Source organism: Zeus faber, assembly GCF_960531495.2.
Source record: "Zeus faber genome assembly, chromosome: 3".
NCBI classification, from domain to species: domain Eukaryota; kingdom Metazoa; phylum Chordata; class Actinopteri; order Zeiformes; family Zeidae; genus Zeus; species Zeus faber.
The window spans coordinates 8,460,190-8,476,897 of NC_137190.1; the positions used below are offsets into that span (position 1 = coordinate 8,460,190).

The following is a 16,708-nucleotide window of genomic DNA, read 5'->3' on the forward strand; positions in this document are numbered from 1 at the left end:
CAATGGGGGGAGAGAGAGAGAGAGGGGGGGAGAGAGAGAGAGAGAGAGAGAGTCTGCAGAGTCTTCCGCGGGGGTTGGTGCAGCGTCAGCGGTATCGATCCGTCCTCCTGTTTGGATACCGGGGAGTGGCCGTTCACAGGCGGGGTTACAAGGTTCAAGGTTTTTAAGGAGGTTGGAATGAGGCCGAGGGCTTTTCCAGGTGCATCGCCAGCGACGCAAACTCTTGATTTAATGCCTCGGCGGGGTCCTTAGCGGCTCCCGGTGCAGTTTTGGATTTTGTTGGGTTTTTTTCCTGCCTCGCTGCCTCTGGAATGTTATTATCTGTTTCTTACCGGACGCGCTCCGTGCTAATTTAATTGACGTTTTGCATTTGTTGTGGTGCAAGGGGTCGTTTCAAGGAACGTCTAAAAGCACCCGGAAGGCGTAATGGGCTCCGGTTATAGTGGATAAAATTACAATAATCATGATTTACCTCATGGGAAGCCTTGGTGGAGGGAACATTCCAAGTCAGCGAAGTGACTTTGATAAAGTGATAAGATAGGATAAGCCTTTATTAGTCCCACAACAGGGAAATTTGCAGTTACAGCAGCAAAAACATATTAGGGATTGTACTTTTTTTTTTTAAATATATAAAAAATTGTACTTGGGATTTTTCGTGTGTGTGTGTGTGTGTGTGTTTGTGGTCTACTGGGTGCGCTGTTGGTAATGAGTGGTAATCCATTCCCACTCATTACTCTCTTCAAATTGAAATGAGATGTATTTTCTCACTGCTCTCTGGAGAAAGTAATCACATTACTCGTGACTTTACTTTTTAGTTACTTTCTACGAAAATCCTCTAATCCCGACCACCATGCAGAGTACATGTCACGACACATTTTATTAATTGTTTTTGTGGGTGTTTGTTCTCACGGTGACGTTCTCATCTTGTCCTGATGTAGAGATTCTAGATATTGAGGGTATCCCTCCGCTCATCAAGCCCCGCCAGCGTTCTCCGCCACGGCGCCTCTACTTCCCTGACATCGCACGTCGCTCCAGCAGCCGTCGCAGCTCCTGCGACGGCGTAGTCGGCAGGAAGGGGGGAGGCCGGACGTTTAAAAACAACTAACTTTTGTGATCGTTTAAATAGAGATAGCGATAAAGATCGTTTATTTGCCCCTCGCGGCGTCGTTCTTCTGATGATCGAGCAGTGGCGGGTCGCTGGGAAAAGGAGTGCGATTCCAGCGACGCCGCCCAAGTGCTTCCGCGAGCAGCCTGTGAAACTCTTCGCACGGGCGAGGGCAGCCGGGGCGGTCGCGGAAAAGGCTTTTCTTTATCTGAAATGCGTGGAACCGCCCGTTTTCAGCCCAAATTCAGCTTTTGGGTCTGATTTATCATTTTGTCCCTCGGCCGCCCGCATCCCAAAATATAACAACAAAAACGGGGACAAAAACGCAGACGTACGGAACTACAGTAACCCAATTCATCATAAGACACCTTTGTTTCCCCGGCGCTCAAGTAAGAGGATTAAACCGCGGAGATTTTTTGGGTGATGTAATCACGTCCCCCCACCCAGCGTCTCCTCGCCAGATGAGACGCTGGAGCACAATGCGAGGGAAACGAGCTCTTTTAAAAGTTGTGAAAATAGAATGTAAACTGTGTCTGTCAGGGAGGGGTGTGTGTGTGTGTGTGTGTGTGTGTGTGTGTGTGTGTGTGTGTGTGTGTGTGTGTGTGTGTGTGTGTGTGTGTGTGTGTGTGTGTGTGTGCGCGTGCGCATCCTGCAGGAATGTGCACAGCCCATTATAAATGCCCATTTTAATAAAGTGAAATCTATTTCTGTGGTTATAATCCAGGCTTCTGCATTTGGACAAATATGTGTACATTGCGGTGAAAGGTTTGTTGGCGTGAGAAGAGTTATGGTTAAGGATTCGCGTTCAAGGGAGTGTGTAAAAAAAAAAGGGAAACGGAGAGAGAAATTAATGATTGAAAACACCAGTCTTAAGCCTTCCTATCCTCCCAGCGCATCCTGCGACGGGCGACGGGGTGTATTTTATAACACCTCCGTGGCAAAAATGTCTCCGTCATAAAAGAAAAATCCTTCCGTTTCAGGACCCTCTGCTCATTTCCATCTGCGTCTTCCACTCATGGCTGAACAGGTGATTTACACGAGACCCCGACGTAACCTGTTCAGTCTGTGGAGCAGAACCAGCGTGGCGGTAACAGTCTGTCAAAAAATAAAAAAACAGCCAGGGGGTTTATTTATTTATCTATCTATTTATTTATTTATTTACTTATTTATTTATTCATCTTTTTATTTATTTATTTATTTATTTATTTATTTATTCATTTATTTATTTATTCATTTATTTTTTATTAAAATTTTTTTCAAACTCGCGATGGAGATGTGAAACGGAGGCTCTTGGAAAATAAGGAAAGGGTTTTTTTTTTTAGGTTTTTTTTCATCCCCCTTATTTATCGAGGGGTCGGTTCGTTTTCTGACCTTGGTGTCGATACAACGTTGGGAAATCTTTGCGTTCTCAAGCAAAAAGGGGACATTTACATTTGTTTGATTTTAATTTTAATTTAATTTTAATGACCATTGAGCCTGTGGGAGAAGCCCGGGTGTATAAATAGAAAGCTATCTGTGACCTCATCTGGGAGGTGTGCTGCTGCTGCTGCTGCCGGTGGTGGTGGTGGTGCTGGTGCTAGAGGTGGTGGTGGTGGTGGTGGTGGCGGCGGCCGCTGCTCGCCTCTCCTGATACAGTTTAGATTTATTGCATATGAGCGCGCCCGATTGCCGCTGCCCTCTGTGTCCCGGCCGCTCGCGATGCGGAGGACAGCGTGCCAGGTCGCTGTCAGACAGATGTAACACGTGTGCGATGGCTGAGCAAAAATACAAACACCCCCCCGGGGTCATCGAAACCCTTCTATGTAACGCACCATCCGTGGGATGTGGTGGGAAAAAAAACCCAACGTTTCCAGCAGGTCGGCGGCTCCCCCTCCGTGCGTAACGTGGGTCCTCGGTGTATTTAAAACGGTCCAGCACCCGGACGGCGCCCGGTCATTTCGGGTTAGCGTCTCATTCACCCAAGGGGTCGAGGGGAGACGGAGGGGAGCGGTGCGGCGCGGCTCGGCAGATGGCTTTCTGGGAAGCCGCGTCCGCTTCGGACCCAGCGCCACGGGCGCCGAATTCACCTTGAACGTTTTACACATCCATCAAATCGGTGTGCCTGTGACTTTGACGCCCCGAATCACCGTCGCATCTAACGGCACAGTCCCAGTCCCACCTGGCCCCACGGCGTCTTTGTGTCCCCTTGTGTTTCCTTGTTTTATTTTTAATTTACTTTATTTCACGTAATCTTTCTATCATTTTGCCCCTGCCAAATAATATTCGATTTTTGTGGATCCCAGGGAGAGGTGAGTGGGGATCCTATAAGATATTGCACAGGGTCCTGGGCGGTTTCACTCAGGGTGGCGGTGGAGACCGGCGGTGTATGTCACAACGGTGAAATAAGTGAAACAACATCCGTTTATTGGGCGTCTGAGCCGTTTGCTGAGCTCAATGGTTCTGTTAATTACCGTCTGCTCGGTTCAGCGCCGAGCCTTTGTGTTCTGCGTCGGCGCCGCACCCCCTCCGCCGCAGAACTCGCTGAGCCACTTTATTTCTCAGGCTACAGAATTTTTTTCCCCCGTCACCTAAAAAAAAAAAAAAAAAAAAAAGAAGCCCGGCTCAGACTCGGCCAAACCCGGGTGACGGCTCATTTCCCACACTGATCGCTCGTCCCCAGCACAGCGCCGTGTGGAAAGAAATATTTATATTAAACGCATTAATCCAGCGCCAGAGACCGGTGTCTGTCGTCAATAAAGACAACTGGCCGCGCTTTGAACACCATCCGAGCCGCTCCCCATTTACCCCCCTCGCAGGTGATCATTAATTGATGACACGCGGCCCCGCCGACGGCGTGGGCTTTGTTGGTCGGCCAACCTCGTCCGCGTTTTTTTTTTCGCAGAGATTCGCGAGGCGTTCGACGCGAATCCTATAAATAACATCATCCCGAAAAAAATTTTCTGGGGCACGCGGAATTTTCCGTCTGACAGTTTTGTTGTTGGAGGAATGCGGCTGATTGCGTGTTTCATCCGCTCTGTGTGTGAGCTGCTGCTGCTGCTGCCGTTTGGGCCACACTCAGACGGAGGACTTTGATATCTGATCACAGAGACGCAGGCACGTTGAGGGGGGAACCCGAAAACTAAACAATCTCAGAGCAAGTCACAGAGTTGCTTCTTTCCTTTTTTTTTTTATTTTCGGTGCAGGGGGGCAGAGATGGATGGGAGATAAAATGTAAACCTGCCGTTGGAAGTTCCACACCCCAACCACATCATCACAGGATAGAGAAATGTACATGTTGACATTTCCGTTTTTGGGAGGATCTCAAATTCAGCAATTTTGTTTTGTTTTTTTTCTCTCCAAACCAAATGGTTCCTGTTTGAATTACTGAAGTTCCTCTGTTTCCATTAGATTTAGTTTGGGGCCTTCGCTGCAGCGTTTCGATATCTGATCGACCGTTGGCACTCATCAGAATCAACTTTACTCGGTTCGGCTCGGAAGTAAGTGAAATGGCAGCGGCCTTGATCATAACTGCATCTTAGATTTATTTTCTTTGATGTCCATTATACATTAACTTCAAACATGCTGTGTGTGCGTGTGTGCGGGTTTGGGGGTTGATGGCACAGAAATGGCAAATGGCAAGTTTTTATTGCATCACATGCATATCTATCCATTTTGGGTTTGAAGGCGTGTCAAATAGAGAATCGTCTTGAGGCGCCTTTGATCATGATAACAATCTGTGATAATCTGTTGTGTATTGGGGTGTATCGGGGTGTATTGGGGTGTATCGGGGTGTATCGGGGTGTATTGGGGTGTATCGGGGTGTATCGGGGTGTATTGGGGTGTATAAGGGTGACTGAGCCCATTTCCAATTACACTGATCCTCAGTGGGGAGCCGTCCAGCACTACTAGCCACAGTCCATCAGTCCAACATAGTTCTACTTTACTCAAGTGCCCTTGGGTTCCTCCAAAATTATTATTATTACTATTAGTATCATTAATACTACTGTTATTATGATGATGATGATTTATTATTATTAATAATAATAATTATAATTATTATCATAAGTTTTATATAGTATAATTCTGCCCATTTATTCTTTTGTGAGTGTACTTGAAGTCTATTTGGTACTTCTTATTTACTTTCATGTATTAATTTAAAGTACAGCTTCACTATCCTATAATCATTAATGTTCTGTAAGTGTCATGTAAGTACACAAATGTCTATTGAAACATTAACTTAAGCTGCACTTTAGTAAACTTGTTAAGTCATTTTGTTATTTGGGTTGTCAAGGCAAATGAAAAAATATGTGTTTTGCTTTTTTTAATCTTTATTTAAATTCCAGCACATATTAAGTACAACTTCTAACACACAAGGTACAACTTAAGTGGTTTTAATTGAACACCCAGTATATAAGTTAGTATAAACACATAGTTTTGGCCGGGCTGCTCTGTCTTGTTTCCACTGCTGCAACGCATGGGTTCCCCCTGAGAATCAATAAAGTCTTATCTTATCTCTCATGGTATCTTATAATAGGCCTCTGGACGTCCATCGGAGCAGCCCAAAGCGAGCGGCCCTGCTCAGCAGCAGCCTCAGTGGCACAGTAGCTGCTGCACGGCAGGAGGCTTGCTTTTCACTTTGTTCCTTAATGTTCCCTGTCGTCCTGCTCTTCTGCAGGTGGAATCTCTTTGTTTCACCGTGACATGTAATACTTCAAATTTATACTACTATACTTACTTATACTGTACCATATAGTACTATACCAACTTATACTACACTATATACTACTATACTAACTTATACTATACCATATAGTACTATACCAACTTATACTATATACTACTATACTAACTTATACTATACCATATACTACTATACTAACTTATACAATGCCATATACTATTATAATAACTTAAATTATGCTATATACTACTATACTATACTTATACTATACCATATGCTACTATACTAACGTATACTATGCCATATACCATATACCGCTATAATAACTTATTCTATGCTATACACTACTATACTATATTTTTACTACACCATTTACTGCTATACTAACTTATACTATGCCATATACTACTATACTAACTTATACTATACTATTACTACTATACTAACTTATACTATGCTATATACTACTACACTCACTTATACTATGCTATATACTACTATACTAACTTATACTATACCATATACTACTATACTAACTTATACTATACCATATACTACTATACTAACTTATAATATAACATATGCTACTATACTAACTTATACTATACCAAATGCTACTATACTACTACTATACTATACTATGTGTTGTAGTGCAGTCCTGTGGCAAATAAAGATTTTTCTTCTTCTTCTAACTTATACTATGCTATATACTACTATACTGTACTTATTTGATTATACATGCAAACATTACGTGAACTTACATTCATCGCTTCACTCAAATGATATTTCATAAAAACATTATTAGATTATTTACATAGATTTCATAGATTATTCATTAATATTCTTGAGGTGAGTCGACTGATTGTGCTATCCTCCTCCATGGTAAACTCCTCCATGCAGCACTAAAATGTTCAAAATAAACACGCGGCGAGGCAAGTTTATTTGTACGGCACATTTCTAAGGCATTATCCAATGTGCAAAGTGTTATGTAAAGAAAGTGCAGAAGTTAAAAGCAGAGAAATCAGATGAAAAGACAGATCAGAGAAATGGAAGGTGAAAGTGCAACTTAAAGCAGGCTCATTATTCACTCCGGGGCGGTTTGTTCCATCCCTGTGCAGCATAATAACTGAACGCGTTTTGTCTTTCTTCTACGTACAGTTAGTGGAGCGCTCCCAGGAGGCCTGAGAGGTCTGTGCGCTTCAAATATTAAAAGAAAATCAGAGACATGTTTTGGCCGTAAGCCACTGATCGATTCATAAACCAGCAGTGCTATCTTAAAATCAATTCCAAAAGAAAGCTTAAATTTTACTTTTTAAAATCCTGAAGGGTTGCGGTGAAAAGGGAAAAAGATCAACTCTGAGCAAGAGAGACATTGGCCGGGGAAATTCGGGCTCCGGGTAAGACAGGCAGTTGTTTGAGGTCAATCGTGTTTGATTGGAAATGAACATTTTTAAATGAAAAGTAAAAAAATAATAATAATAATGACAAGCCTCGTTTTTCTCACATTGCTGTCTCTGTCACGTTCAAATTCCAGATGTAAGTCATCTGACAATTACTCGGAAGCTTGAACGCCCCCTCAACAGACAAAGCTTTGGCAATTCAGACGGCATTAAGAAAGAGGCTCTCTCTCCAGGATTGAAGGAGCAGTGCACGGCATGTGTTATCAATGACATTGGTTATGGATTCATTTATTGAAATTTTGATTTGAAATTTGAATACTGACATTTGAAAGTATGTATGTAACTTGTGCAGTTGTTCACTTGCGCTGATTTTGTTGGGGGGGGGTGTTAGTAATGGATGATGGAGCTTATTTGTTATTAATATGGCAGTACCATATTGATGGTGTGATGGTGATGGTGGTATGCAGTATACTGTATATTCAGTATACTGTATGTGCAGTATTCTGTATAAGCAGCATACTGTATGTAGTATTCTGTATAAGCAGCATACTGTATGCAGTATACTGTATAAGCGGCATACTGTATATGCAGTATATTGTATAAGCAGCATACTGTATGCAGTATTCTGTATAAGCAGCATACTATATGCGGTATACTGTATAAGCGGCATACTGTATGCAATATACTGTATAAGCAGCATACTGTATGCAGTATTCTGTATAAGCAGCATACTATATGCGGTATACTGTATAAGCGGCATACTGTATATGCAGTATACTGTATAAGCAGCATACTGTATATGCAATGTGGTAAATTTCAATAGGAAAGCGTTCAGCGAGGTTGTGCTTTAAACGGCTGTAAATGACGGAAAGCAGAATTTTAACGAAAGCCATGATTGAAAACCGGTGACGGCGTCCTTTTAACGTTTAATTGACAAATTGAGAAGGAGCGAGGGGGCGGACCTGCACTCTCCCTAACCTCTCGATTCAGTGAGAAAATAACAACATAATTACCTGTGACCCCCGGGACCTGAGAGAAAAGATGTTCTAAATCAATAGACAGAAACAGTGTCGCCGGTACAGGAGCTCTTTCCCGCTGACCCGCGAGCTGTGAAGTTCCTCCTCTGCATCCGTTAAACAATTAATCTGCGCGTCTGTCTCCATGCCCTGCTGTCTGTCTGATCTGTTCCCTGTCTCTGTCAACTGTGTAAGTAACGCGGTGCACTTTCTGCCCGCCCCCCCTTTGAACATGGCACGCGCGCGCACACACACACACACACACACACACACACACACCCACACACACACACACACGGCATCACTTCATTTTTTACTTTATTTATTCCATTATTCTTTATTCCCTTACTTTTGATCTATGCTTTGTTTTCATACTCTGTTAATTATTGCTTGTTTTGTTCTTTGATCTAATTGTTACTATTTTTATGCCTAATTCAGTATTTATTGGGTATCATAAGTTATTTTTCTGTTTTCATGTTGATCATCATTTTTTTCCATTAACCTTGGTAGAAGTTGGTAGAAGTGAAAAAATAAGTGACAAATAGAAAAAATGTCTCTGTCTGTCTGTCTAGAACCACTGATATAGACTGAGCGGTAATTACACTAATAGACCCTTATAGTATCTATCTATCCATCTATCCATCTATCTATCTATCTATCTATCCATCCATCCGCGATCCACAGTCACAGTGTGCAGAACAAAGACACAAAAGGGAAGAATTCCATACTGCCTTGTGCCACCGTCACCTCTCGCTTTGACCCACACTTTCACACACTCTCTCCATCCCCCTCCCTCATTTCCTGCCTCTCCCTTCCTCACTGTCTTCATTCTCTAACTCTGGTCAATCTATTTCCTTTTTTTCCCCTGTGCCTCCAATGTTTTCTCTCCACCCCATCCTCTCTCTCTCTCTCTCTCTCTCTCTCTCTCTCTCTCTCTCTCTCTCTTCTCTCTCTCTCTCTCTCTCTCTCTCTCCTCTCTCTCTCTCTCTCTCTCTCTCTCTCTCTCTCTCTCTCTCTCTCTCTCTCTCTCTCTCTCTCTCTCTCTCTCTCTCTCTCTCTCTCTTCTCATTTCAAATTGAGCGGGGGGGTGGGGGGGTGGAGGGGGTGTCTACATTAGCGTGACAGGGCAGGACCTCTTTGTGGAGCATCAACAACTTTACAATCCAACACGGACTAGGTTTTACTATGTGCAATAAAACTGTAAATAATTTACAGAATCAACAAAACAAAGCATATAAATGTCAGTACCGACCCCCCCCTCCCTCCCTCCCTTCCTCCCTCCTCTCTCTCTCTCTCTCTCCAGGCTGATTCCTCGTCATGCTGTGGGGTGGAGTGGAGGATGGTGTTGGACTCGTTGCGTGGGCGGAGGAGGATGCTGCCCTGCTCCTTCTGGTTCGTGCTGCTGTTTGCAGCTGGAGGAGTGGTGCTGTTCATCCACCTGCAGGACCTGTCTGAGATGGTGCAGCAGCAGGGCCCCGGTGAGCTGTGCGCACACACACACACACACACACACACACACACACACACACACACACACACACACACACACACACACACACACACACACACACACACACACATACTTTCTCTCTCACACACACACACACACACACACACACACACACATACTTTCTCTCTCACACACACACACACACACACACATACTTTCTCTCTCACACACACACACACACACACACACACACACACATACTTTCTCTCACACACACACACACACACACACACACACATACTCTTACATGGACACACAGACAATCATACACACACACACAGACTCATGCACACATGCACTGACTCCCTGCCACACACACACACACACAATCATGTACACACACACACACACACAGACTCATACAGATTATTTCACACAATAAAGGTATACACACACATGCAAACACACACAAAGACTCACACCAAAATACACACAAACACATGATGCACACAGACTCCCTGTCACACACACACACACATACACACACACACACATACAAAGGTATACACGTGCACACTCTTACACACTCTCTCACACACACATACACACACACACAAACATGTATACACACATGCACACACACACAACAAAGGTATACACACGCACACACATACCTACACACAGACTCACACACAATCATACACACACAGACACATCATGCACACAGGCTCCCTGTCTCACACACATGCACGCACGTACACACGCACGCACGCACACACACACACACACACACACACACACACACACACACACGTACATGAACACAGACTGGCCACATAAACATATACACATAGACTCACATTATTCACATGACTACACAACCTTTCACACTGAGGGCAATACAGCTTACAAAAACCCTCAGACACACACACACACACACACACACACACACACACACACACACACATAGATGCTCTCACAATTACTTTCTTATACACACACTCTCTAGACAAATGAAAGCACACAGTTTTTGAAGAGTTTAGCTTCTATGGAAAGAAGATCTGTTTTGCTGAAAAGTGCTGTATAGCAGATGCATCATTTTAATAATTGCTCTTGACTAAAACAGCAGCACATGCAGTCGGAAACCATGTGGGAACCACATGCATGCAAATGCAAATGTAGTTCCACCTGGAATGACCAAGACCACTATTACACTATTTACTGCTCGGCTTGTCGTCTTAAACTGATTCTGGGAGATTGTCGGTTCGAGTCCTGGAGCAGGCCCGAGACAGATACCAACGACTGCATCCAACCCCCGTAAAACATCCGATGAGCGGCCGTCAAACAGATTTATATTTACATGCCGATATCCCTCCCTGACGGCAGTGATATTCGGAGTCAACAGAAGAAAGGCCACGGCCGACGCACTCTCCCCCTCACGTCACATTGTGTTTTCATTACCTCCTGATAGCGGCGCGTCAGGCTAAGAGGCACGAGTAATTGGTGGCGAGTGATGGCGAGACAGTTCGACGTCCTTGCCGCTGCGCAGAGGGCGACGGCTGCGAAAAACACCTGCCCCAGCGGGGCGGCGTGGCGCCGGGGCCCGGGACCCCCCCCGCGGGGGGTTGGCGGGGACAGGGGAGGCCTCGGCCCCGCTGTGCCGCGGCCTGCGGTGTCACCGCCGCTGTGATTTATCATGGATATCAACACAGCGGACTCTCCAGCAACACGAGTCACTCGCGTCGAGTGGAACTTCAACGGGGTCTTCAGTCTACTTGCATGTACTGTAGTACACTCATACGCTCAAGTACCACAAATATCTGGTTTGCATAGCTCAATGGGGTGCTGTTATGTCATAAAGTCAATGGTGGAAAGTAACCAAGTACAAGTACCATGTTTACGTCTGAAACTTGTACTAGTTTATGTCCGTCCAGGCAGGAGTTCACTCAGCCATAACCGTGAGAGACCTTGATGTTAAATCGTCAAAGTCTGAAACCACAACTTTGCTGAGTGGTCCGCATCTTCGGGGTTCAGATTGCAATCGCGGACATGATGTGTCTTCTCTGGATCCCTCATAATTCAGTCGAGTCGAAACGCAATACTTTTTCTGGTACTTTTTCTGGAGTAATTTGCGGTTAGGGTATTTGTACTTTTACTTAGGTGACAGCCCTTCTCCCACCAGTCGTTCTTTTCATCTTTCGGAGGTTTTGTAGTTACTCTTGCACGGTGTAAAGCAACATTATACTAAGCAAGAGTATTGCCAACAGGACATAATGGATTTTCACTGAAGATTTCTCAGCCTTTGGACTTCCAACAGTTTTCCGAGTATATAGTATATGTTTACGGTGCAGAATTTTCTACACCGGCCCATCCCTCCATATTGCTTGCCCAATCTCTTCACTAGAATATTGCCAGTTGAGAGAGAGAGAGAGAGAGAGAGAGAGAGAGAGAGAGAGAGAGAGAGAGAGAGAGAGAGAGAGAGAGAGAGAGAGAGAGAGAGAGAGAGAGAGAGAGAGAGAGAGAGAGAGAGAGAGAGAGAGAGAGAGAGAGAGAGAGAGAGAGAGAGAGCTATCTAGCTAGCTCTGTGCATAACTCAGCTGCTCCACCGTCCTCCCAGCCCCTACGTGAAAGCACAGTGTGCAGGCAGTAGCTTCGCTTGGAGCTATGGTGCATCACCGGAGCACGGACTCATATCTAATAGTGTTGGGTCGGAATACATTGGGTGTCAGCTTTTATCTTCCTCTCTCCCCTTCTTCTCCTCTTTATTTAGGCAGCGCTGCGCCACGGAGTGTTGACGCCCTGTGATTTAGATAACCCATAATGCAGACCACAACAGCTTAGGAAAATGCAGTTTAACCTCTCAACAGCGTCCCCCTTCATCTCCTCCCTGGCCATTGTTTAGGGGCGATTCGGGGGAAAAAAAAAAACCACCCCTCTCTGGGAAGGGAGGCGCCTGAGGAGTGAGCAGTTCAGTTAAATTGGGTTTGGAAATAAACGCCCCCGAGCTCGTGGTGGCCGAGCCCAACGGTGGCTTCAGGTGGAGGATCTGACAATTTCTGGGCTAGAAAACCCTCAACTGGAAGGGAATGTGGAAGGGAGGTGTGAGATTGTGCTACTGTGCAAGCATCGTGTGTGTGTGTGTGTGTGTGTGTGTGTGTGTGTGTGTGTGTGTGTGTGTGTGTGTGTGTGTGTGTGTGTGTGTGTGTGTGTGTGTGTGTGTGTGTGTGTGTGTGTGTGTGTGTGTTTACACGAAAGATGCATGTGCATATCATTTGACATAAAGTAAACATTTTACTTTTCTTTTTATCAATAAGTCATTACATTTTAAAGGATAGTTTTTGCCACTTTTCAACTCGGGCCTCATTAAAATGTTGGTTCCCATTATTTCTTTTACGAATGCTTTACAATTGAGAAACTTACCGTTCTGCTGCAGCTTCTCACTGTGATTAAATGCAGTCCACTGGTGTACAAACCCCCGTTCCAATTAAGTTGGGACGTTGAATAAAATGTAAATAAAAACAGAATTCAGGGTTAGGGTGCAAATCCTTTTCAACCTACATTCAATTGAATACACTACAAAGACAAGATATTTAATGTTCAAACTGATAAAATATTGGGTTTTCTTTTGCAAATTTTCACTCATTTTGAATTTGGTGCCTGCAACATGTTTCTAAAAACAGGGGCATGTTTACCACTGTGTCAAATCACCTTTCCTTTTAACAGCACTCAATAAGCTTTTGGGAACTGGGGACACCAATTGTTAAAGCTTTGTAGTTGGACTTCTTTCCCATTCTTGCTTGATGTACAACTTCAGTTGCTCAACAGTCCGTATTTTGCACTTCATAATGCGCCACACATCTTCAAAGGGAGACAGGTCTGGACTGCAGGCAGGCCAGTCTAGTAGCCGCACTCTTTTACCACGAAGCCACGCTGTTGTAACGCATGCAGAGTGTGGCTTGGCATTGTCTTGCTGAAATTAGCAGGGACGTCCCTGAAAAAGACGTTGCTTGGAAGGCAGCATGTGTTGCTCCAAAACCTGTATGCACCTTACAGCATTAATGGCGCCTTCACAGATGTGCACGTTAGCCATGGGCACTAACACAGCCCCATACCATCACAGATGCTGGCTTTTGAACTTTGCGCTGATAAAAATCTGGTCGGCCCTTTTCCTCTTTGGCCCGGAGGACACCACGTCCATGATTTCCACAAACAATTTGAAATGTGGACTCGTCAGACCACAGCGCACTTTTCCACTTTGTGTCGGTTCATCTCAGATGAGCTCGGGCCCAGAGAAGCCGGCGGCGTTTCTGGGTGTTGTTGATATAATATATATAATACATTATATGTTGTTGATATAATATATATATATATAATATATATAATATATCGACAACACCCAGAAACGAAAACCCAGAAAAGCTGGCCCGCTTATGGCTTTCCCTTTGCATGGTAGAGTTTTAACTTGCAGTTGTCGATGTAGCGACGAACTGTGTTCACTGACAATGGTTTTCCAAAGTGTTCCTGAGCCCACGTGGGAATATCTTTTACAGAATGATGTCGGTTTTTAATACAGTGCCGCCTGAGGGATCGAAGGTCACAGGCATTGAATGTTGGTTTTCGGCCTCGCCGCTTACGTGCAGAGATTTCTCTAGATTCTCTGAATCTTTTGATGATATTATGGGCTGTAGATGATGGAAATAAATACATTCCCTAAATTCCTTGCAATTGTACGTTGAGAAATGTTGTTCTTAAACTGGACTATTTGCTCACGCAGTTGTTCACAAAGTGGTGAACCTCACCCCATCCTTGCCTGTGAACGACTGAGCTTTTCGGGGATGCTCCTTTTATTCCCAATCATGACACTCACCCGTCTCCAATTAACCTATTCACCTGTGGAATGCTCCAAACAGGTGTTTTTTAAGCATTCCTCAACTTTCCCAGTCTTTTGTTGCCCCTATCCAACTTTTTTGGAACGTGTTGCATGCATCAAAATGAGTGAATATTTGCGAAGAAACATCCCAACTTCATTGGAATTGGGGTTTGTATTGTGCATTTTTCACATTTTCCATGTTTTTATTTACTCTTTTGCACTTCAGCAAATCTGCTTTTTTTGACTACATCCACGCTAACGTAATAGACTAGAAATAGGAAATTTTGTCGCTTCCCACTGGCAACCCGCTGTCGCCAATGCTATGCTGTGGATGTGCTGCAGCAATTTTTGAAAGTATGTTTTTTCTTAAGCCTTAAAACTTTGCCCCATTGGACTGCATTATGCATTTCCACAAGCTGCAGCAGAGGGGTACGTTTCTCAATAGGAAAGCGGACAGTGAGCTTGTGTTATGCACATTTATTAATGATGAGAGAAAACATTTTAATATGGCCTGGGTTGAAAAAAATAGCGAAGCTATCCCCCAGTTTGTTACCCCACCTGTTAAACCGCACGTGGGATTGGACCGACGTGCGGTTTACCCCCCTGCCAGTGTGTGCTCCACCCGCTAAGATCCACTTGGAAGGAATCCCTTCCCTGCTCAGTGTCAGGGCCATGCACTGCCCATTAAGCTGCACAGGGAGTGGAACCTCTAATCCTACTGGCACAGCAGCATGTGTTATTATTAAAATACACAAGGGATGGAATTGCTAACCCTGACACTGGTACCATTATGCTCTGCCTATTAAGCTACACAGGGAATAGAACCCCTAACCTGACAAGTGTTCCGACGTTCAGGGCTAATGGCTCGTCGCCCGGCTCCATTCATTTTAAATTACAGGGAGTGAACTGAGGTGATTTGTCAGTCTGCAACATGGAAAAATTAGAAAAAAAAAACCCCTTCACATATATATCAGCAGGTGATCAGAATTGAGCACATGACATGAATTACATTAAGGGATTCCACAACAAGTCACACATACGAGGTTGTTAGAAAAGACATTGTGAACTTGCAGCTCTGCCCGCTGTGTCTTTTTGGAAGTAAAGTATTGAGCGTCATCCCAGAGACTGCAGCTGCATCATTTACAGAAAAACATGATATCTCAAGTAACAATGTTTAATTATTTGTAACCGAGGGACCTCGCATCATGCTATTCTATAGATTATTTATTGTTTACCCGGGTAACTGTTGACAATAAAATGTCCTACGGAGAAAACAATGGAGGAAAAACATTTCCGGAACAAATGGACTCGAGTCAGACATGAGAACAAAGCAAGGTCCGTACAGGACAAAGAGACATTAAGAAATTACAACAAGACGCAAAGGTCTTTGTTCTCCAGGTTTACCGGAAATACAATTGTATAACTGCATTACGAATATATCAATTTGTGCTGAATTACGATGCTGCTTTTGCCCCAGACAGTCTGAAATCGGCTTTAAAATGATCAAAATCTAATTTCATTTCAAAGATCGATGATCCATCTGCCTTTCAGAGCCCTAATCTGTCCAATGCCGCAGCCCTCCGTCCCAGCAGCTTTCCACCTCCTGCAGAGACCGCCGGCAGCGGGGCATATTGTTTCATGTCGGAAGGTAGAATTTGATCTCTTGGTCAGAGGGTCCAATAATCCCTTGAGCCCTGTCTGTTTTCAGAGTCTAATTTAGTTGTCCCTTAATGTAATTAAACTGTGCTGATGACCCCTGGAGTGGGGCGAGCTTGCAATATTCCCGCGCTAATCCACCGCAGTATGTTTGTGGAAAAAAGGTAGGGGGGGGGGGATAGTATCTTATCTTATCTTAGTAACCCGCGTTTCACCCCCCTGCCTCAAAGCTCCTTTGACAAAGCCTCCTTGTGTTGTTTTGGCGGCGCCCTCCATTTCCCGCCGGAGCAACGAGCCGACTCCGTCACTGAGCTTTTGCATGACTGGGGTGCAGCGTGCGTCGCTAAAACAAGACGGATATTGTCTCCTGGGCAACGGCGCGACGGCGGATGCGGTTGAGCGGCCTTTCTTAACGTCCTCGCCACAGCACCCGTCTGGGGGGGGGGTGTATCACGGATGCCGTAATGGCAACCGCCGCTTGAAACCCAACTCCGCCGTCCTCCTGGTTGACCCGGAGAGCCGACGGATACGCAGGTGAAGGGGGGGGGGGG

The 16,708-nt window shown here is 44.6% G+C and overlaps 1 protein-coding gene across 1 annotated transcript in view; it reads left to right on the forward strand.

Moving 5' to 3' along the window:
• Positions 1–9,498: 9,498 nt before the first annotated feature.
• The window catches only part of chst8 (carbohydrate (N-acetylgalactosamine 4-0) sulfotransferase 8), a gene marked incomplete at both ends in the record, with an annotated part of 119,402 nt that continues 112,192 nt past the window's right edge, over positions 9,499–16,708 (forward strand). Inside the window, 2 exon segments of the mRNA XM_079998075.1 lie at positions 9,499–9,507; positions 9,509–9,659. Coding sequence (XP_079854201.1) covers positions 9,499–9,507; positions 9,509–9,659 — 160 coding nt within the window.